Source organism: Nasonia vitripennis (genome assembly GCF_009193385.2).
Source record: "Nasonia vitripennis strain AsymCx chromosome 1 unlocalized genomic scaffold, Nvit_psr_1.1 chr1_random0009, whole genome shotgun sequence".
Lineage (NCBI taxonomy): Eukaryota > Metazoa > Arthropoda > Insecta > Hymenoptera > Pteromalidae > Nasonia > Nasonia vitripennis.
The window spans coordinates 2,375,863-2,400,334 of record NW_022279596.1 but is presented as its reverse complement, the minus strand read 5'-3'; the positions used below and the strand labels follow the sequence as shown (position 1 = coordinate 2,400,334).

Here is a 24,472-nt window from a genome sequence, read left to right as displayed (position 1 = left end):
AGAGAGAGAGAGAGAGAGAGAGAGAGAGATTGTACGCGAGGATACCACCTGCGTGGTGCGAGACGCGCGACCTTCGCGGTGAAACACGCGTCGAGCGCAGATACTCCGGCTTCGCGACGAGTCGCAAAGTTGTTGCGACTCGTGCATTATTATTATTTTGTCTCTCGACGTATTGTAAATTCACGTTTATCTCGCGAACCTAAATATAACCTTAGTCTTTTTATTTTACGACTTTTTGTTATTATTTAACGACCGCCACCTTGCTAATTCCTTCCCGCGATTACCGCCGCCTACGCGGGCGTTGAACAAGCAACTTCAACGCACCTGAGTAGCCGAGCACGCACTAGAAGGTGCGGTATCCACGAGAAGAAGCAGCGGGATAAGCTGCATTGCAACGCTGGTTAATCGCTGGCGTTGAGGTGCTATCCTCCGCAACGTGGGATAGCGATCTCATTCAACGTCGTTTAGGCGAATAAAAGTCTCACCCCGTTACATTGGCGCCCAATTCGTGGGTTAATCGGGAAGGAACGCGAATAAAAATTGTAATTTTCGTGACTTGCGGTGCGAGCGAGAAACCGTTGCGAATCTAAGAACGTCGCGCGTGCGACGTAAACACGAGCATCCCCTTGTTTACGTCACGCTCGAATCAAGCGGATTCGAGCGACGTTCGAGTATATTCCTGCGGCGTATACGAATATTTCGAACGTAATTCACTCGAGAGGTCTGTGAATAATAATCGGAGATTTTTGATGCCGAGCCGAGAGCAAATACCTACCGATATTATCACACGACTTAGTATTAAACGACTCGGAGCAGCGAAACTTGAAGCTGACACTAGTATCGCATGCTCTCCGAGTTGAATAATTTTCTATTTGTTGTCGGGAGAATTTTAAAGCACTCTCGTTAGGATTGAGAGTTGCACAATTATTTTTTCGGGACATCTCGGGTGAAAATAGAGCATAAAGGCGAAATTGTAAATTGTTTATTTTTTTTTTACAACGAATAAACAATAAAAGGCAGTAAAGCTGCAACAGAAGCACGTGTAGCCGCATAGTGCAGTCCACACACGCTATAGTGGAGCGAAGCGCGCAGCGGCGCGAGTGTGTTAGTGTGAGTGCGAGCGCTTGCGGCGCTATATAGGGTCAATTCTACGAGAACGCTACGGGCGCGAGATATATAGTCACTTCCACGAGAAGACGCGGAATAGTAGACGCCAAGTTTTCAGCAAAGAAGACCTCAAGAACTTTCAAGAGAACAACACACTCGACTCGTAGTTCGAGTTATACGCGCAATTCCGCGAAAAATTTTTTCGATTTTTTTTTCCCGGGTGTGTGAGTGCGTATACGCCTGTAGCACAAATCGTGCGTTGCAAGTGAGAGCACGGCGGTGCTACGAGTGCGCGACCCAGAAGCAGTTCGTACTTATCTGGCGTGAATAAAAATTTCTTCCATTTTTTTTACGGATTTCGCTCCGATTATACGAACTAGATTTTTCGTTTTACTCGATTTCGCATAATAATCTACGTCACATCGACGCGCTTAGGTGTGCAAGTGTGTGAGTAGACAGGTTGTATTTCTGTGGCTTACGTTGTAGCAACAAAAATACAATCTAGGGGCTATCAGGAGTGAGTGCGTAGAGTAGAAAGAGCTGCCTCGTCGTTGTTGCGTAACCGCGTAAACGTCATTAGACGCAGTAGATACACAATCAAACATGGCAAACAGGATTGACAAAGTCGTCGAAGATTGGTGCATGGGCATCGACGAAGAAGAGATGGAAGAAGCCCTCGAGAGTGTGTAGCTGAGGATAGACGGCAAGCGAATACAACGTGCCGCCAGGCTGCATAAATGGCTCCTTGGAGAATACTCCGAGTCCGATTTTAGGGAGAGCCTTGACGCCTCGACAGTAATGGCGCGAGTGAAGAGGGAGGAACTGCGCAAATCATTCATTGACGCGACGGCGGAGCAAGTGTCGACGCATTCGATTTACACAGGCGACTATAACACCGATCAGCCGCACCCTATGAAGCTGTTACAAAGGGAGATCGAAGCCAATGAAATCGTGGTTACGCCGGCAATCGAAATACACTACGGCCAACTGGCGCAAGGTGTAGACCAACAAGCTGGGCCTAACCTACAAATACTGAACGCGATGACGATGAGAGACGCGTTCGCAGATGCGCCAGCCGATGAAGAGAGCGAACAGGTACAGGCGACAATGCGGACGCCGATAGACCAAGCCAGGCTACCGGCGCAAACGGCGCAGGGGCGAGACCAGAACAGAGTAGCCATGGTAGAAGTGCCAACGGGGAATCTGGTCATGACTGCATCCACGACAACGACAACAACGACAACAAAAACAACGCCAACGACTACGGCGGACGAAGAACACGAATTTGTCTTAATAGACGGAAAAATTCGCAAGGTAACGGTCCCCACGCCACACGCAGACGTTGACACAACAGCGGCGAATGGCGGATTAGGGACCAGGCCGCGTCGAAACGCTGCAACGAAGAGGAACCAACCGCAGAACGGCGGATATGGTGAAGGCGAACGTAGCAGCGCGCAATACGCCCAACGCCATGGGGACTCAGCGCAAAATTCGATGGCTCAGAACGACCTACTGAGTCAGTCGATAGCCGAAAATACCGCAGCAGTGAGGGCGCTGATGTGCAAGATGGAGGCCATGATGTCACAATGGCCGACCAACATTGCGTCCAGTACAAGGATGGAGCCACCAGTAAGCGAAAGTAATCCACAGAACTCACGCAGAGCCGGTCATGTGAATTTTCAAGATACCTATTGTATCAACCACATCAACCACAGCAGCTTCCGCGAAGATGCGGGCGCGATAACTGGTACAGCTTCCAACCCTTGGAGCACGGCGAATCCTCTCGGTTTGCAATCCCCAGTAGTTGCAAGGGGGGGGGGGGGTGTGAACGCGCCTAACGCGTACACGACAGCGCTGATCAATGGTAGCAACTACGATGGGTCGCAAAGACATAATAGTAGACTCATCGGTCCCGCGGTGAGCAAATGGGGGATTCAGTTCACCGGGGACGCGTCAATGAACGTCGAGAACTTCCTGCAACGCATGGAAGGACGCAGAAGGCTGGACGACCTGACCGACGCGCAAATGTTGGCTTCACTACAAGAGGTGCTGAAAGACAACGCGTACGAGTGGCTACAGAACCGCCTCATCGAACAGGGAGAATGGTCCAGCTGGGACGATTTCTGCGAATGAATCAAGAGATGGTTCGGCGAGACACAAGGCTACCAACAGAAACTACTGAGCGAAGTAATTTCGAGAACGCAGGGGCCTGGCGAACGCGTGCGGGCTTACGTAAATAACCTGCAAGGCATAATGCGGAGGATGGGTCCCCGACCAGACACTAGCCAGCAACTGTTTCGGATCTACCATAATATGCTGCCCGCGATCAAACGAGGACTCCAGAGGAAGGACTTCTCAACCGTGGAGCAACTCCTCGAGGCAGCAGTCGAAGTTGAGGCTGCTCTAGCTTGCGAAGCCTCATATCGGGCCCCTCCGAAGCCTGGAGTAGCGATCGTCCCCGAGTGCGCCTTTAAGGCCAAAACGTCGGTTGCGGCCGTAGAGCTGGCAGCACAGACTGACGTACTGCCCTTACTAGTTAACGCCTTAGATAAGCTGTTAGATTCGAAGCTTGCGGCGATGGCGCGACCGGCAAAGCAATCTAACGCTGGAGGAGGCAGTAAGAAGTCAGCCCCTCAGCGCGGACGCTCCAGAAGAGACAGAGATAAGTCTCTCAGTCCGAAGCGCCAAAGCCAAAAGTCTGGCGAGAATTCCGGGCAATCAGAGCAGCAGGGGCAGAGAAAGCCGTTACAGTGCTATAGATGCCGCGGAAATGGACATCTTGTCCGAGAATGCCCCTTGGGTAAGGGAAACGCCAAAAGGGAGGAGTAGGCGAGGTTACTACTCCTCCTGAACAACCGCGCGAGACATCCAGAGAAGAGGATAGGCACGTGACGGAGGGCGTAGCCGATACCTCGCGCGAAACCTCAGGCGATTTTGATCGCATGGTCGAACTGTTGTCCCGTGAATCTCACCAACCGACGATACCGCCAAATGAAGACGAGTCGCGCTGGTGGGTACAAGTGGGCATCGGAGGGTTCCGAGTTAGGGCTCTCTACGACCCAGGAGCCGCTATGACCGTGATGGGGTCGTTGGGACTCCAGGTCGCTAGCGCCTGCGGTCGACCTTTGCGACAACGCGATAACCGTCAAGCACAGTGTGCAAATGGACAAACGTCGCCGATCGTGGGATTCGTGGACTTGCCATTCGACGTCGCGGGTGTACAACGCGACGTGACGGTGGCGATCATGCCCGAAGCGACCAATGAGTGCTTAGTTGGCACGAATTTCGGACGCCTATTCGGCGCAGTCCACGATCCAATCGAAAACGTCTTGTATTTGAAGAAGGAGCGTAAGATGGTCCAACTTCACGTGGCTACAAAAGCTGCAGCAGGGGCGAAAGCTATCGCCGCGGTTGGACTCGCGTACGTCAATGACGACGAACACGCACAGATTCGCAGAATGCTAGACAGCGTCCTGCCGAAGTCCAACCATACGATCGGACGAACGCAATTGATCGAGCACGGGATAGACGTTGGATCGGCTAGGTCGATAAAACAGAAGTATTATCCCGTGTCGCCGAAAATAGAGGAAGAGATGTATCAGCAAGTGCGAGAGTTGCTGGATGCGGGAATCATCGAACCCTCTGACAGTGCTTGGTCAAACCCGGTAGAGATGGTGCGCAAAGCGAACGGGCAATATCGTTTTTGCGTCGATTGCCGGAAAGTCAACGCGCTGTCTAAGGCTGATGCATATCCATTGCCTAACATGGATGATATCCTTCGTAAACTGCAGAAAGCGAAGTACATATCAACGTTGGACCTTAGCAGCGCGTACCATCAAATACCGTTGAAACCGGAGGCAAGACCTCTGACGTCCTTTACAGTCCCTGGGCTAGGTCTATTCCAATTTACGTGAATGCCATTTGGGTTAGCCTACACTGGAGCGACTTTCCAGCGAATGATCGATGAAGTGATCAGCCCAGAGCTCCAGCCGTATGCGTACTCCTATCTCGATGACATCATCATCGCGACTGAGACATTTGAAGAGCATCTCGAGTACTTAGAGAAGGTGCTCAAGCGAGTGGACGCGGCTGGACTGACGATTAACCGAGACAAGAGTGTCTTTTGCCGAGAGGAAGTGAAATACCTCGGCGTCCTGGTTAATCATGATGGCTTTCGGCCTGACCCAGAGAAGATAGCGCCGATTGTAGCGTATCCAGCGCCGAAGAACCTCAAACAGCTGAGACGCTTCTTAGGAATGGCGTCGTGGTACCGCAAGTTCTTGCGCGAATTTGCGACCGTTGCTGAACCACTCCATCGCCTGACGAAGAAAGGCAGGAAATACGAGTGGGGAGCGGAACAGCAAGACGCTTTCCAACAAGTGAAAGCGCTGATAGCGTCTGCACCGATTCTTCATCGTCCAGATTTCGAATCGCAATTCGTGTTGCAGACGGACGCCAGTGACACCGGGCTCGGCGCGGTGCTTTTCTAAGTAATCAACGGGGAAGAGCGGGTTTTGAAATTCGCTAGCCGCACAATGTCGAAAGCCGAAAGGAATTACAGTGTCACGGAGAGAGAATGTCTCGCTGTCATCTGGGCGATACTGAAGTTCCAACCTTATATCGAGGGGTATCACTTTAAGGTCGTCACGGACCACAGTAGTTTGCGGTGGCTATGCAATCTGCATAATCCCACCGGACGCCTAGCAAGATGGGCGCTAGAAATGCAGGGTCACGTATATACTGTGGAACATAGGAAAGGCCTGCTAAACGCCGTACCAGACGCATTGTCGCGTATGTACGAGGAAGACGCAGTACCGATCGATGCAGTCGGATGGGCGAGCGAAACCCAAGACGATTGGTACTGCGAAAAGGTCCGTGAGATACAGCTACATCCGAGCAAGGATCCGCTGTACAAAATGTATGGCGGACAGCTGTACTACTTCTGCCCAGATGAGAAATTGCCAGCGTCTATGAATGACGAGACGGCATGGAAAATCGTCGTGCCGAAAGAGAATCGAGTAGAGATCTTGCGAGAATGTCACGACGAGCCATCAGCCGGCCACCAAGGGCGTGAGAAAACTTGTGCGCGCGTCGCAATGTACTATTACTGGCTCGGTATGTACACCGACGTCGCCGAATATGTTCGACGATGCTTCATTTGACAGCAATGCAAAGTCGAACACCGCCCGCCAAGCGGCCTGATGGGAAAACGAGTAATTACCAGGCCATGGCAGATCATAGCAGGTGATGTTATGGAGCCGAAACCAAAGACCGCTCGAGGGAACGAATATATCCTTATATTCGAAGATTTGTTCACCCGCTGGATAGAATGTATTCCGATTAAGCGGGCGAACGCGAAAACGATCCTGCAGCATCTCCGAGAGCGGATCTTCTTGCGGTACGAAGCGCCAGAGGTATTCATGTCAGACAATGGCACTGAGTTCAAAAACAAGGCCATTGATCAATAGCTCAGGGAACAAGGCGTGCGACATGAGTTGACGCCACCTTATCACTCCCAGGCGAACCCGGTAGAGAGGGTGAATCGTACCATCAATAATATGGTGCGTGCACTCATCGAGAAGAACCATAACACATGGGATGAGCGATTAAGCGACATCACCTTCGGGTATAACACCGTACCCGATTCCTCGACAGGCGTGAGTCCGGCAATCTTGATGTACGGGACTCAGCCGAGGAAACCCTCAGCAGCGAGACGCGAGCAGGACACAGCCGCAGATGAAGAGTTGCAGCGGCGCGCGATCGATGCATGGCAAGATGGCATGTGGGATTTATCCCAGCTCAACCGCCAAGGGATGCGAGCCAGGGAGAAGAGATCGTCCGAAGGGTTCGCGCAACAGCGGGCATGCCACGACGACTACTAACCCGTCGACATCACCGCGAAAAACGCGTGCGCAAAGAGCTGCGGACCTAAGCTAGACGATTTATATGCTTAGGTATGAGTCCCGAGGAGCTCCAAGCAGCCTTCGAGCGAGTGATGGCCGCCCTAACCAGGGAAGAAGAGCGGCCTCACGTGGTCATCCGGGAGGTAGGAGAAGGCGAGAATCCCTGGAGTGCCTTCCCTCCCGATGACGAGGTGGAGGCGTACGTCGCCCCCGTCGAGGAAGAAGAAGACGTGGGGGCGTTGGCGGTACGACACCCCGATCCACCTGCGCCAGTTGCTGGCGAGGGCGATAAGACCGCGACGGGTCTGCGCCGACCGCGCGCGCCGCAACCGGCGCCATCCACCGTCGGTCGTCCAATATCGGCTGGCTTGGAACGCGAGCCCGTCCATCGCGAGGCCAACCCCGCGGGGACGCGAGCGCCGCCGGCTGTCTCGAAGGCAAGGGGAGAGCCCTCGAGAGAAGAGGCAGCCGCAGCGGCGTGGGACCAGCAGAGGGCCCAGCTGGTGGAGGCGCTCGAAGCGGCCATCGACGTGCGCCAGATGGAAGGCGACGCGTACCGACTACATACACGGTCTGTGCGCAAATACGGCGACGCCTACCGTCGGTGTGCCGGAAATTGGGCGCGCCTCCTTGAAGAAGGGCGAGCGGCGTTCTACGCCGCGGAAGAGGTGCGATGCAAAGTCACCGAGCGCCGCAAGCGGGAAGAACGCAAACGCGAAGATCGCGAGCGCCAGCTAGCCGAAGAGCGGCGTCGGCGAGAAGAAGCAGAGCGCGAAGTCGCCCGGGCCGTGGCAGCTCTAGCCGAAGCCAGAGTCTGCGCCCGACAATTCCAGGCGCCAGGGCGGATCAACGCGCTGGACGTGGAACGGCGTCCATGCGCAAAAAGCACGGTGCGCGCTACGACACCAGGGGCGGCAGACAGGACCTCTCAGAAGTCCTGTTATGTCTGCGGACACCCCAACGTGTCGCGGAGCAATAAGTGCCCAAACGTTAGGCTGCACAAGGCCAAATAAAGCCTAACGCGTAGACGCAAAATAACGTGTTTTTCTTTTATCACCCCAGCATTCCCCAGATCCTTGGCCGATAAACGACAAAACGTTTCGTCGCGGACGTATTGAGGTAGAATCGACATCTGGTCGATAGATCGATTCTAGGGGGAGGGGGGGGGGGGGGGTTGTAACGTGTTGAGCACCGCGGCTAACACGAAGCGGTATGAGTACCGCTGCGCCGCGACGAGAGTACGTAGAGTCGCGCGCGCGATAGAAAAACACGTGCGATATTCGAAGGCGCGAGAGGGACGGAACGAGCGAGCGCGCGGGCTAGTCCAGCGAGGAGGACAGATAGCTTTCGGCTCCCGAATTATAAACACGCGGCTTCGCTCGTATCTCGAAAGTGCGTCTATCGGTGTTTCGCGGTACGTGCGGCGTAGAGAAAGGAGCGTGTGTCAGTGTGTTAGGCTGATCCAGGTCCTGCCGAGCGGTCCAGCGCTAGACCTCGACAATTGGCGACGGCATCATCGAGAAGACCAGCAGAAGGTTAGTGTGGATGCGCGCAGTGCTTGAGAGAGAGAGAGAGAGAGATTGTACGCGAGGATACCACCTGCGTGGTGCGAGACGCGCGACCTTCGCGGTGAAACACGCGTCGAGCGCAGATACTCCGGCTTCGCGACGAGTCGCAAAGTTGTTGCGACTCGTGCATTATTATTATTTTGTCTCTCGACGTATTGTAAATTCACGTTTATCTCGCGAACCTAAATATAACCTTAGTCTTTTTATTTTACGACTTTTTGTTATTATTTAACGACCGCAACCTTGCTAATTCCTTCCCGCGATTACCGCCGCCTACGCGGGCGTTGAACAAGCAACTTGAACGCACCTGAGTAGCCGAGCACGCACTAGAAGGTGCGGTATCCACGAGAAGAAGCAGCGGGATAAGCTGCATTGCAACGCGGGTTAATCGCTGGCGTTGAGGTGCTATCCGCCGCAACGTGGGATAGCGATCTCATTCAACGTCGTTTAGGCGAACAATCGTACACCCCGTTACAAAGATAAAATGCTAATGGTAATCAGCTGATTATCAGGTGATAATCATCAACAAATTTTTAATCTTTAGTATATTTTTTCGATGTTGTTTTAAATTAATAAAATTTATAAAATTCACATAATGAGGGCCAATACGGTTTTTCCATCCAGATGATAACACCAAAACACTGGCTGTGAGCTACAAAATTTTTATTTTTATAATAATTTGATTTAAACAAAAAATTTGTTAAATATTATTAGTTCCCTTAACAAAGCAATGCTTACTAAATATGTAAACTAACTTAAGATATAATTAATAAATAAATTAATTACTTTGGTTAAGTTTTTTTAGAGATTTCATTTCTTTTTGAGCAAACTTGTTGAAGTATGTACCTTAAATTTGTTCTAAAAATAAAATACATGATGATGGGGTTCGAGTATAGTGCACACTGAAATTTTTATTACGGGAATATCGATATCTCTCGTGTATGGTATCCAGGTGCATGAGGTTGATGATGACAGAGTCTTGATATCCCCAATAGCGCATAATATTTCAAAAAATGTGTATATTTTAAAATATTTTAGAATATTTTTAAAACAATTTAAAACTGTAAAATAAACATTTTCATAAAATATATGACCCACAGATTTATAAAATATTTTTAAAATATGTGATTGTAAATATGTGAGGGAAATATTGAAAAATATTTTAGGAATATTTAAAAAAAATATATTTTCGTTTGATTCGAGAATATTTCGTGAAAAATATTTTATAATGTTGAACAAATATTTTAACAAAATATTTGCATAAATCTTTATAAAATATATCTAAAACATATTTTTAAATATTTTGTAAATATTGCTTGGTGTTACGAGTGAAGAGTGCAACGAGAAGTGACGGACCCTGGGCTTGAACCGAGATCCTCTGTCTTGCAAGGCAGACGTTCTGTCGTCGCGCCACGGTCGCAACCGCATTGCACTCTTCTACTCGCTCTCTTATAGTAATTAGACACCCGTGACGTGTATCCACACGTGACACGTCCAGGGCCCAGGCGGATCGACGCCCCCGTCGATGCTACGCGCACAGCACTGCAGAATTCTTCTATTATCGGCACGTGTCGCTCGGATCCTCGTGATAACCTTATTCTTCATAGAACGCAACACACATATTAGACGCATTATATATTTTAATTTCCTCTAGTAGGTAAGATAGACAAATGTCGAAAACATTTTAAAATAATGTTTTTTAAAAGTATTTTAAAGGTTAGTAAAATATTTTAAATAAATATTTAACTACAAGAGTTTGATACATTTTCTTTTAAAGATTTTATAATGTTGCATTCATATTTTATTCAAATATATACATAAATCGTTATAAAATTACGACGCTGTGCCTCCCAACACAGGTGCGCAACACCTAGAGCCTCGCATACACTAGGATTTTTCTAAACGTAGGATTTGACCGTGATCATCACGTTTGGGAGAACGCTAGGGAGAGGGGAAAATGATCACACACAATGGTTAAGTTTTATTGCACATGTATTTCGCCCAGCCCTTCCCTACAACACGGTGGCTGTATTGGCTCCCGCGCACAGTTTAGCCACGCAGGGCTTACGCTGGGACGCTCAAACACGAGCCACGCTCGTGCAGCAGACGGCGAGCCACAGGCCCAGGTCCAGTCCGCTGACGGCTGACTCTCTCTCTCTCTCTCTCTCTCTCTCTCGCGCGCGGGCTATGCCTCCCGCTTGTGGCAAGCCCGACCTGCTGCAGCCGCGCAGCTATAGGGTTTTCTCTCGCGCTGTCTCTATCTCACGCACACGCGTCTCCTCGCACTGCTCTCTCTCTCTCTCTCTCTCTCTCTCTCTCTCTCTCTCTCTCTCTCTCTCTCTCGCGTGCGCTGGCCAGACGCCTCGCGCAGAAGACGTCTTGGTGTGCGCCCGCACTGCACACCAACACCCTGGTCTCTCGAGTTCTCTCTCTGTCTCTAGTGTGCCCGCACCACACTCGCCTCACTCTCGGATCTCTCTCTCTCTCTCTCTCTCTCTCTCTCTATCTCTTTCTCTCTCTCTCTGTCTCTCTCTCTAATACTTTCTTACTCGCTCTCTCCCTGGTGGACGTCCGTCGGTGCTCCCGCCGGCGCCTCCCTGACTCTCGTGGACCTGGTGACGGCTAGCTTCCTCGGCTCTCCCACACCAAGGCTGCTGGTTGTTCTGGTCCTCCGGACGATGATGGCGGACTGGCTAGCTTCCTTCCTCTCGTGCGGATGGTTGCTGGCTCGTCCGGGCGTCGGCATTTGCTCGTGCCAACGCGCTGCACCTGTGACTCTCTCACACTCTCGCACACTCGCACAACCTCGGGAGACTCTCCCAATTCTCCTCGTAACAGAGGAGCCCACGTATCTCTCTCGCACGTCGACGTACTTCGTCGACAGTCGTGAGAGAACTCCCCGATTTCCCGCTCGTTCTCGCGCTCGTCGGGCCCGCGCATCTTCCTCGCGCCTGATTGGCTGGCAGTCCACGCGGATAGCGAGTCGCACATCGGCTCCCGCTGATTGGCTCGCGACATGCGGAGGACCAATCAGCGCGCGCGCCGATGAGGCTCACTCTCGCGCCAACGATGCTCACTCTCGCGCTAACGTGGACGGTTAGCCGGCCCGTTCCTCGAACTCGAGGTCAGGCTAGCACCGACAACAACAATCCAACTCGCTTGTTTCTTCCGCGCACTCAGAGCTTGGCCGCATCAAACGAGATTCCTCGTATCGACGCGGCTGCGACGTTTGCAACGTCACAAAATGTATCTAAAAACATTTTATAAATATTTATAAGAAACGTTTTAATTTGGTTCACAAAAAAATATAGGAATAAAATATTATAAAAAATGTTAAAAACATTTTAAAATTATGATTTTTAGACATATTTTGAAAGGCTAGTAAAATATTTTGAATAAATATTAAATTACGAGATTAAGATACATTTTCTGTTCAAGATTTTAAAATATTTTATAAATATGACGCAGATACTTTTTTTATTTGGTAGAGGCAACATATATTGATGAAATATTTTTATACATTTTCATAATGTCTCCAAATTATATTACTCATCATGATTTTACAATATTCATAAAAATTTTTAGAAATTTAAAATTACAAGATCATAATACATTTTCTTAGAAATATTTCAGAATATTTTATAAACATTACAGGAATAATTTTTTTTTTTATTCAAGTCGAGATAAATAAAAGACTACATTCGTGTAACGCATGTTTTTTTTTAATTTTGTTTCCTACTTAAGTAAGCCTTGTAATAGTAATTTTTAAAGTTTGTGTAACAACATTTAGGAAGTGTGTTTTGATGCATTTTAAGTAGAAATGTAGTGGTTTTGTAAAATATCCGTACGGACAGATGCATGTGTGTAACAATGTGTGTGTGTTTGTTCACAGATGCCTATATCTCAGCTTCTACTTATCAGTGTATTTTAATCCACTTAGTCTTATTTTCTTTGTTTTTACTGCAGCATAATGGAAAACCAGTCCGTTTTTTTACATTTTTCACCGCGTTTTTTTTTATAGAGACTTTTTAGTTTTCAGATTTAAGTTTTTTCTAATAAAGTTATTGTGAAAGTTGATATAAGTAAATATTGCCTGATGATATGTTCCTTAAAGAGAATATAATTACCTATGTTTTTACCGCGGAGAATTCGTATTATCGTTTATTTTGGAAAAATAACGTTTATTTTAAGTTTGTACGTAAAGATTTAGGACAATGGGACGGTAAAACAAAGTATCTTAAATTGACAGAGCTTAAAAAATATAGCATTAAATATTACAAAATATTTTTTTAACACTTCCCGCGCGAAACACGGTTTTTCGGGCTTGTATTCTGTGCGCGAAACACAAGATTTTTTAACTAGTGCGTGAAACAAATAATATGGCACGAGACATCCCGTTGCTATATATAAACGTGTTGTTTCGCATATGCTACATAAAAAACGAGTTCCATGAAAACCACGTTCTTAGCGCACCACTTGTCCAAAAATACAGTTCGATACATGTGCACAGAGTAAGCGATCCTCGCACGGGTTTTTTGTCACCCGAGCGAAGCGTGCGGGAATCGCTTAATTTGCGCAATTGTTTCGAAATATACTATACAACTTTATAGTAAAAAATAATATTTTCTCGTTATATTCCACAATGTTCCGTACAAATATAATAATATCACAAGGTTTTCAATACATTTGCTTAATTAATCTTAAAATATATTACAAATATTTTGTAGATTTACATTTTAATTAAGTTAGAATGAAATTATCACGGGATTCTATAGCCCGCGTATAGGAAATCAGTGGCGTATCCAATGATCTTTCGTATAGCGAGAGGAGAAAATGCAGCAGCTCGTTGCAGGCTTCTTGCAGACTGTATGAAGCCTGGCCCGTAGCGCAGTATGCTGTACGTGCTCGACCTAGTCACTTGAGCCCGCGGAGGCATCGTGAGATTTTATGCTGCGTAACTTAATCGCGGATGACTTCTAAGAGGTAAGTGCGGGAAAGGTTAGAGTCAGGAGCGAAATCACACAGGCAACGTAATGTCAACGGTTTAGTTTATGTAACTTCAAGTTTTCTTGCATGAAATGCGCGAGGCAAGAGAGAGAGAGAGAGAGAGAGAGAGAGAGAGAGAGAGAGAGAGAGAGAGAGAGAGAGAGAGAGAGAAAGAGAGAGAGAGAGAGAGAGAGAGAAAGCAGGGCCTATTGCATAGAGAGAGAGAGAGAGAGAGAGAGAAAGCAGGGCCTATTGCATAGAGAGAGAGAGAATAGCGATCAAGTAGGCATTTACAATCTCACACGTACTGACTCGCAAGGATGCCTCGTGGCCTCGACTGGAGCGGCGCTGAGAGCATGACCGGGGCCCTCGCTGGGCAGCAGGAAGAATGTCGAGCGGCAGCCGACTGCGCAACCCGTAACCGGCACGCTGGGGTAACTTGAACTCAAGGATATCGCACCCGGTAACACACTAGAAACCGTCTCGCAAGCAGCTACAATCCTTCAGGACGCACACACGCCAGATACAAAACTAAGCGGCTCGGAAAAGAACGCGACCGTTCGGCTCATCGATACGGAAAATGAAGTCTCGTCAGAGTAGAACGCGACTATCCGGTTCGGCGATTCAAAGATCATTGTCGCGGCGCGGAACACGGCAGCGTGGTCAGCGCGGGCTTTCTCCCACTCTCTCTCACTCTTACTCTTGACGACACACGCGCGCGGCTCTCTCTCTCTCTCTCTTTCTCTCTCTCTCTCTCTCTCTCTCTCTCTCTATGCGTTTGCAGGGCTCTCTGCTCTCTCACTGACATATATATATATATATATATATATATATATATATATATTTGAATGTAATGCGGGAGAGAGAGAGAGTAACAACGAGTGCACGGGAGTCAACTCGTTATATTCCCCACCCTCAGATGTTGGTAGCACGGGGTACTAACTCGATCAACTAGTCTCTCTCGAACTAAGGGAAATAAAAGTTCATAAATTGAATAAATTAATAAAGAAACATTTTGATTTATTCTACGATAATGATTAAACAATTAGCCTTTTTGTCTCTCCTACAAATACGTATGAGGTAGTAGTGCGGAGAAAAAAAAACGAAACGAAACTTATAGGCGTCGGTGCCATTAATTAATATGCTTTGTAGCAGCGAACGAAAAAGAAACGAGTTAGTTTTCTTGATTGAATGCTGCGAAGCTTGAGGTGAGGCTGGGTAATCTTCTGAGACTCTCCAGTACCGGTAGCGTTGCAGCTCTTGGCTCTGGAACTTGTGGTGCAGGTAGTAGTTAGGACAGTTGTTGGTCCTTGACACCCCGGTCAGGTTGCATATGTTGCAATATCGTACGAACAGTAGGTCTTCCCGGGGGCCGTCCATAGGGCCACAAGGCCTCGTGGCATTTCTATACCGTTCTGCGGTAGGTCCTGGGCTCCTTGGGGGCAAGGTCTCTGCGTTAGCTGGGCATTGCCTCTTACTTTTTTGCAGCTTTAGTTCGCGCAACTGCTTCCGGATTTCGGACTGAATTCCTGGATCTTCTTGAGTGGCTCCCTCTTCAAAGCTTTTCTTCCTCTTTTTGCTCCTCTAGCCATTGAGCCTCGGCCTTCTTTAGGCACTCTTTTAGTTTGACCGCCTTTCGCCCCTTCTCGATAAATTCGGACAGAGCTTCCGCTTTTACTAGGTCTTTCTCCCGCTTATCGAAGGCCAGCACCTCCTGGTATGCCTCATCCTCTTTAGCAGCGGCTGCTTGGCGAGCCCGACGGCAAATCCGAGCTTTGGACTGTAGTGCATCCTATTGTGTGCTCATGAGGGGTTAATGGAGAAGTTACCTGGTCAGCGGCTGCTGCAGCTTCCTTGTTGATTTCTACCTCGGCGATCGGGGGCTTTATTTCCTCTGGAGTCGGCTCTGACTCATGCTCCTCTAATGAAAGCGGAGTAGGTAGGGCCAGCAGGTGCCCGTCCCTTAAATATTCTGCAGGTTTTCCCGCCGCGGCTCCCCAGATTCGTAGTACTTCGGAGAGTGTCATGGGTCCTCCCCTCATAGGCGGAACCATCCGTGGCGGACTCATGAACTGCTGTTTCAGGAGCTCGCCGATTTACCGAATCAATTCTGCCGGGGCTTCGACGACCGTCGTAGGTTTCTTGAAGGGCAGCTTGTTCCTATAATAGAGGATCTGTTAGGGTTGGACACCTGGCCGTAGGTTTAAGCGTGTCAAGAAAAAAGAAAATTTAAGCAGAAGAGAAAGGCGTAATCTATAAGAGCAGTAAAAGCAAGCAAAGAGTGGCAGAAAGAAGAAAATAAATTTTAGTTCTGCCTGTCTCGGGGACGCAGACGCCGAGGCGACGTTTCAGTCGGCGCTGGCGCTTCTTTTTTAGTACCTCGGGTTCTGCCCCTACGCTTCGGTACTAACGAAGTCGAAATTTGTAGCGCAGAGTCCGCAGTCGCCTCTGTAAACGGTGCTGGTTGAGCGAAAGCTGCATGCTCGTCTTTCTTACGCGAAATCGGCGGTTCTGGCGCTGTGCTGTATGAATCTTGCGGTTCTGGTGCGTCTTCTGGAAACCGCTCTTCGTCGTGGCATGGCTTTAAATCGCATACAGCTACTTTGCCTACATTTACTCCCTGATCTATCTGAAGCTTGTAGGAATTTATTCCAACGCGAGCCGTGACAATGAAGGGGCGCGAATACTTAGGGCTAAGCTTTGCAGCGATAGCTTGAGCAGCAGAGGAAAGAATGCAATTCCTTGCCCACACCTTCGCGCCAACTTTATATTCGATGTCGCAGTGTTTCGCGTTATAGTACTTTTCCTGCCGTTCTTGGGCAGCTTTCGAATTTTTAAGGGCATTAGCCCGAAAATCGTCTAATCTTTCCATGCGAGCCTGTCAATTATCACGTACTGCTTCTTCTAAGCTTAGCCTAGTGGCTTGCTCTATTTCCATTTGCATTGTGCGCGGTGGCTCGGGATTTTTTCCGTAATTGGCTCTATGTGCTTCCAAAAAGCTATCGACGAGTTTGTTCTTAAAAGGAGTACCATTATCTGATAAGAATCGGTCGGGAATTCCGAATCTTAAGAAAATTCGCTGATTCAGTTCACGCTTGATGGTTTTTGCATTAGCTTTTCTAATTGGGATGCATTCGATCCATCTTGTAAATAGGTCGATAAAAATTAACAAATGTTCGTGTCCCTGAGTTGACCGGGGGAAAATCCCATAGTGTCGCCTGCGACTATTTCCTCATGAGTCCTCATGAGTCCTACAGGAGCAAGTTGCTCAACTTTGACTTGCTGGCAAACCTGGCAGTTTCAAACGATATGAGCTTATCTTTGTATAAATTTGGCCAGTTGTACCGGAGTGCTACTCTTTGATGAGTCTTAAACCTCCCTAGATATCCAGAGACTGGCTCATCGTGGCACTCTGCAAGGATCCGCTCGCACTGTTCGTGAGGTACTACGAGCTTCCAAGCATCCTCATCTTGTCCCAATAAGTCATCTACTGTCGGGTCGGGGCGATAATGATAAAGCCCTCCGCCAGTGATCTTCCAAAAGGGATGTGCTGTGGGGTCTTCGACGACCTGCTTCACGTTTTTTAGGTACCATGGGTCTTTTATGGACTCATCCACGGAGAGTGATGCTATCGCAGCTGTTTCGTCTTCGTCGGTCTCGAACATACGAGAAAGTGCGTTGTGAACGACGTTGTCCTTCCCTTTACGATGCACGATGTCAAAGTCATAGGACTGCAGAGACCAACGGTCTAATTTTCCATTTGGGTCTTTTAAGTTTTGTAGCCACACTAGGCTATGGTGATCCGTCACTACAGTGAAGTGGTAGCCTTCGATGTAAGGTCTGAATTTTTCGATGGACCAAATTACGCTGAGGCATTCTCGCTCTGACACCGATAGCCTTCTCTCCGTAGCCGACAGGACGCAGCTCGCAAAACAGAGCACGTGGTCCTCGCCATCAATGCGCTGCAAGAGACCGCTTTCAAGCCTTGTATCGCTAGCATCACATTCGACAATAAACGAAGCGCTAATGTCAGGTCTTGCTAGAACTGGGGCGGTCGCAATTGAAGCTTTTACTTGTTCAAAAGCTGCCCAGTGTTCGTCTTTCCACTAGTATTTAATATTTTTAGGGGTGAGCGCAGTGAGCGGTTCACATAGCGTGGCAAAATCTTCTAAAAATGTTCGATAATATGAGGCCATTCCGAGGGATCTACGCAGTTGCTTGAGATTCTTGGGGGCCGGGTACTCTACAATAGGTTAGACTCTTTCGGGATCTGGGCGTCAGCCTTCACGATTCACGATCACGCCGAGGTAGCGCACTTCGGACATACAAATTTTAGACTTCTTGGGATTCATGGTCAGACCAGCTTCGTTTATCCGCTTCAGGATTAAAGTAAGTACTTGATGTGATCTGAGAAAGCATCAGTCGCAATGATAATATCGTCTAAATATGCGAAGGCAAATGGCTCCATTTCCGGGGTGATCAATTTGTGAGTCAGCATATGGAAAGTAGCCAGTCCACCTGCCAGGCCGTACGGAATTCTGACGAATTCGAATAAGCCAAGTCCAGGTACAGTGAGACCTGCAATCGGTATGGATCGCTCGGTAAGAGGTATCTGTAAAAATGCTCCAGAGCAATCTAGCGCGGTTATATATCTCGCGTGCTGTATTTTCCGCAATATCATATCCATATAAGGGAGCGGGTATGCAGCTATTTTTGATACAGCGTTGACTTTTCGGTAGTCAACGCAGAATCAGAAACTGCCGTCGGACTTCCGTATCATAACTACTGGACTTGACCAATTACTCTTAGATCTTCTGATTATTCCCGCACGGAGCTTCTTGTGCACTTGTTCGTGCATTTCGTCCTCTAAAATCTTTTAGACGGTGTAATACCGCTGTTTGATGGGGCAAGCACTGCCGACGTCGTTGTCGTGATATGCCCATCCTGTGCAGCCTAGCTATTCACAGGAGGGCTCTGGTAGCAGTTCTTTCATAAGATCGTCAATTTCTGAGCGCTGTTCCTCGGTAATCGGTTGGATTCCAAGGGAGGCGAGCGATAAAAGCTCTTCAGCGCGTTCAGACGAAAGGGCGACCGGCACCTCAACGTCTGTACCTTTCAGATGCAGCTTATTTGCTACTGGATCAAGCATCGCTGAAAATGCGCGAACAAAGTCTGCATCTAAGGTGCATTCAGTATCGACTTCGCTCAAAATGAGAACGTCGATCGAATATGTTATTCCTCCTACTGTGAAGGGTAACTACAATGAAGCCGCGAAAGATATGCCTATGGGACCGAGGACAATGTGCAAGGCTCTGGTGTCGTAGAGTCCTCTGAATTTATATTGGCCAACCTCTACGGCCAGCCACCACCGTGGGTACTTCTCTACTAAAGCGCTGGCAACAGTACCTACATCGCAAGACGACTCCACATCGGTCGAGTTACCCATTGCTAGCAGTTAGTCGCTCGCCGTGCCGTGCAGTGTTTGCGCTACTCCTGTCACTCTTGTAGTGTTGAAGGTCCGCGGATGCTCTAGAGCGGTAGGGACCTTATCTACTCGCTCTGCTTCTCGTTTTTTGACGGCTTTGAGGAGGAGCAATCCGGACAGGTGAACTTAGTATAGCCAGGCCAGCTGCAATTCCAGCAGAGAATTTTGTCGTTATCTGGACCAACTGGTTTGTCTTTATTTTTCTCAGACTTGGGAGTAATCGCATCAGTACGACTACCTCCTTGCTGCCAGCCGTTTCTTTCATGTCTTTCTCCGTGACCTCGGCCGCCACCACGGGTTGACGGCCAGACTGTATAGTTTTCTTCTGGAATAACTTCTCGAAGTGCTTTTCTAGATCCGCTTTTGTCAGAGACGACGATTTCGCGTTTATTGAGGCAAGCTTGGCCCGCGTAGCCTTAGAGGCAGGCCTGTACGCGGTTTCCGGCAGCATACTCTGGTTTGCTGGGGGCGGTGGCCTCCACTGGCCGTCTTCGTCGTCTTCTGCCTCTTGAACTTTGTCGAGAAACTCTTGGACATTGGTTAGTCTGCCCTTGTAAATCTTTATTTATTTATTTTTTTTTTATCTTCGGGAGCATATTGTCGATGACTAAATTAACTTGGTTTTGCAGGTCCCATGGCTGGTCGAATCGGCTTAGAACGGTGAGGAGAGAAACGATATAATCTATAAAGGGCTCGTCCTCCCCTTGGGTACGTAAGTGGGTCTCGACCACTAGATTCCTCTTATTCCTTTTTGTCCTGCTGTAATTATTGAGGGACTGCCCTCTTGAAATCTTGGTACGTTTGCCACGAAGGCCTTAAAGTACGATACCAGAATAGTGCAGGCTTCTCAAACATAGAGACCATAGAGTCTAAAAACTCCTCGTAGGAAATATTATCCAAGCGTCTATTCTCGTCGACTTGCTCTAAAAATTCTTCAATACTCTCTCCTTTGTCGCCCGAGAATTTTAACTTCCATTCTCGAATGGTTTTACCGAGGTTCTTGGTTCTCGGACGGAAAGTGTCTGAGGTATTCCTGGTGCTGTTTGACGCAGCTTCTGTAACTTGATAGGTCGCATGGGGATTCAACTGCGAGAGCGTATTATTGGTTATCTGAGACCAAACCCCCCCTTCCCAGCTCGAGCATGCGGGCTGACTAGAAGCAGTTGTGGCGGGCAGACAGACGTTACGATGCTGTGGAGCGCTCATGCAAGAGGACCTAGGGAAAGGTGCGTGTGCTGCTATCGGGGCACTCGGACAATAGGCCTTAGCCGTGGAACGTATATCAAGCTAGCCAACTATGGTCACGACGCAAACTTTTAACCTACTGGGTATTTAGTTACTAATTAGTTACACTATTCCTGATTTAGTTGCTCAATACATGTAAAAGATACGTGTAATCTGCTAGATTAAGTCTTAACCTAACAGACCACGATGCTATATCTTTGGTTCTCGTGAAGATATCAATGTTCTTTAAACGGCATATTTAGTTGCTAATTAGTTGCTGCAAAATACCAATATTTTTATTATCCCCCGTCATCCCCTAACTGACACATCGACCCTCCGACTACCCCCGAAGCATGATAAAGTCTAAAAGTGATCATAAGAGAATATAAACTAAAGTGAATTTTGTTACTAATTAGTTGCTGCAAAATAGCAATATTTATAGTATCCCCCGGTCATCCCCTAACTGCCACATCGACCCCCAGACTACCCCCGAAGTACGATAAAGTCAAAAAGTGGTCGTAAGAAAATATAAACTAGGGCGTATTTTGTTGCTAATTAGTTACTGCAAAATAAATATATTTGTATTACAATTCAACAAGTTAGATAGTCTGTATTTTAGTTAATCCTGCATACAAGTAAAGCGCATCGTTTGTATTTAGCAAACTGAATAGCGTTATGAATAAATATCATAAAAATATTCGTGTATAATATTTATTAATCACGTGCACTTATGAGAACTGCAAATGCGGTATCCTTACTGTCGATTTTTCGAGCAGTAAGACGGATTGTAATGCGATTTTTTGCATTTGATTTACCAGAGGGTCAGGCAATTTTGTGACCTAGTGTGATTAATTACTTTTTTAAAAATGCATTATTGCATAAATATTATGCATTTTAAAAAAACATTCCAAAGAGACACCGAATTAAAAATTTACAACTTCGTAAATATTGATGGAAATGAGTCCGAACTTGACTTCCGTTGTTTATACCAATATATTCTAATTATATTAAGACCATACTGAGGTTCTCGAATACCTGGGCTTCATCTATGAGAGTCCCGGGTAACCTGCTCATCACCTTTCAGCAGAACTTTCATTTACATATCGAAAGCCACGAAGCGCACTACCTGGACTTAATTTTTTCCTTTGCCTGACACCTGGACATCGTCTACCAGAATTCCAGGTAACATGCTCATCGATTTCGAGAAAAACTGACACTACTACAACTAAACATGGAAAGCTATGGAGCGCACTTTGTGATATACATGCGCAATATTTGCAGACTAGCTAGACTCTCCATAAGGAGTCCAGGAATTCATGTTATTTTTGGCAAAGAATCTAGCCAGATCGCTACACTAGTTTCTTACGAGATCTTGAAAAACTCGGAAGATTCAGGGCTGTTTGTCGTCTTTGGCAGCTCTACCGGTGATGTGATTGCAATATAACTTGTGTAATTGCAATATGAAATTTACACAAGCTACGCAACTAGCCAATTAATTTCGGGCCTTGGTGTGTAATCTATTATTACAGACAGAAACCTGGCCACAAAATTGAATTTTATGCTATATATAGTACCAAAATATTATATTATGTACCAAGGGCGTGTAGTAAGGTCTTGAAATCAAGTGTGAAATTTGCAGTAGTCGTCAAAGGCTCGTAAAGGCTTGCTTAAAGTAAGTGTTTAAGGTAGTTGTTGTAATAGCAATATAGATAAAAGCAAATGCGACGCATTTATATTTGTTAATATTTATTGTACTTCTCTACCTCATCCTCTAGATCAATATGTAGTAACGCTACTCATTATGCATTTGGCCACAAAATTTTAAAGCTTTTCTACAAAATTTCCTTTATCCTTGTAGAAAACTTGAAAAAATAGGTTGTTCGTTCTTGCAGGGGGGTCAATGTGGAAGTTAGGGGGTGATATGGGGATAATATAAATATTGCTATCCTTCAGCAACTAATTAGCAACTAAATATGCCTTTTAAAGAACTTTGATATCTTTACGAGAACCAAAGATATAGCATTGTGGTCTGCTAGGTTAAGACTTAATCTAGTAGATCACACGTATCTTTTACAGGTATTGAGCAACTAAATCAGGAATAGTGTAACTAATTAACAACCAATTAGCAACTAAATACCCAGTAGGTTAGAAGTGTGCGTCGTGACCATGGTCTGCTAGCTTAATATACGTAATACTGAAAGCTCATGAAATACGTACTTAATCTTTTTCCAAAAATCTCACTACCTTTGAATGCTTATAAATGATTTCTGAAAGCAAATTAAAGTCAGCTGAGTCGCAATATCTGCACGCTGGCAAATAATAAATTATTCGTTGAAAAGTATGTGTTTGTTTTGCGTGTACTGATTTAATATATTTTTACTGCTAGTATCAAGACATTTCTAATTTTTACAGCGCAGAATGGACCATGTAAGAACGATTCGAACTTGGTTTCTATCCCTAAAATTGACCTGGACATTTCTAGTGTCTTCGGTTTGCAGTATAAACGAGGAAAAGTTTAGTGAAAAGACATTGACTGGAACAGTGTATCGATTTGGAATCAATAAACGCTGCATTATTAGCAGCTGCTGGAGCTGTAGTAGTAAAAAAAGAGCTGTAATAATATTAGCAAAAAAATTGATTAAAAGTCGTAGGAAATCAATGATAACAAGAGCAATGACTACAAAGTTATTGTGCCAAAGTCCTCATGCTCTAACATTAATGAAAAAATACAGTCGAGTGGATACACTTGTACAAGTGCGGTGATGAGCCCGTTTAGGCCCTCTGTAAAAGGAAGTCACATTAACCAATGACTGCAACGTAAACTATCAATCAAAAAATAAGAGAAAGAAAAACCAATAAAATTAGAAGAATCACTTGTATATGCAAGCCTGTGACATTACCTCTCCGACTATTTGACGGGCCATGGACGAGATTCAAGACAAAAATGGTATCGTTTCAAGCATTGATAGCGACAGTGAATACGTTAACATACACTTTATCATTGGCGATCGGAAGGAAGTTGCTTGCTTCCGATCTGATCAGGTCACAGATGCAGAAATCAAAGGTAAGCAGAAACATGATGTTTTGATAATTTTGATTGTTTCTCAAATGGTTATATGAAGTCTGAACAACTTCTTAAACTTTATATGTTGTTTTAATATTATTTTCATCTATATTGGATCAGCATGCCCGCAGGCTGTGGTAAAGTCTCAATAATTACACCGGCACACAAAAAAAAATATCTGACCCCGGCACATGACACATGTATTCTTACGTATTTTGGCTCGCTAAGTACGAATTCAAGACGATAATTGCTTCATCACCCTTCAGTTTTATTTAAATTGCAAGTATTGATCAGTAGATTCAAGAAATGGACATTTTTGCCAATGTTTCGGTATTTACTAAGTTTGCTGGATAATCTAGTATTGAATATATATATTTTTTTTGTTTATTTGGACCAGCAAAATAGAAATCTGATATAAGATTTGATCTATTACCCTTCCTTTTTTTAATCGCGGAAATTAGTCAAAAAATAGAGAAAAAATTCAGCTTTTTTAATAATTTTTGCGCTGTTTACCATGCTTAAAGTCAAAATTTCAATTCAACAGACATTTTTTAATATAATTCGAGTCACTGAATACAAATCTGATGTCAAATTTGATCCAAGGCTCATTCGCTCATCTTTAAAAACGTAAAATAAATCAAATACCGGAAAAACTTATGAATAACGGGTTATACTACATTTTGTTTTTTAGCGATCGCAGCTCTCTATCTGTTGGCAACTTAGCTTAACTTAGATACTGAGATACTTACTACAAGAAGTCTCTTGAAAGTTATGGCAAGTACACCAAAAAAAGATTCACTTACGATGCAGGGATTAGGAGACCCAGTATCGGCGGCTGGTCAGGGTGGGAAAGCGGTCATCCAGCGACGTTAGCTCTCTCTCGGTTGGCAACTTGGCCGCTGGAGAGTATAATATTACAAAAAGAAGAGATAGGCTGTTTCACATGTGTGACAAACAAAAAGACATTTTTTATTACGTCTGTGAAGATTTTGAAGTACGTAAATTACGTAGACAAATGAGTGATAAATCGATAAATATATTGCATATATTTCTGGCTGACTAAAGCCTATGAAACATCTGATATACATATCTATCAATTTATCACTCATTTGTCTACGTAATTTACGTACTTCAA

The 24,472-nt window shown here is 46.3% G+C and overlaps 1 protein-coding gene across 13 annotated transcripts in view; it reads left to right on the top strand.

The window, feature by feature from the left end:
• Positions 1 to 24,472, top strand: part of LOC100116395 (high affinity cGMP-specific 3',5'-cyclic phosphodiesterase 9A) — an 815,596-nt gene that overhangs the window by 8,257 nt on the left and 782,867 nt on the right. For 10 of the 13 annotated variants that reach the window (XR_004228117.2, XM_031933048.2, XM_031933037.2 and 7 more), the window contains one exon: positions 22,686 to 23,337. Coding sequence is in view for 9 of the 13 variants with exons in the window: in XM_031933037.2 (XP_031788897.1) it covers positions 23,196 to 23,337 (142 nt within the window). In the remaining 4 variants the exon portion in view is untranslated. The remainder of the gene's footprint in view (positions 1 to 22,685; positions 23,338 to 24,472) is intronic. The other 3 variants (XM_032601371.1, XM_031933029.2, XM_032601370.1) reach the window with 1 other exon arrangement.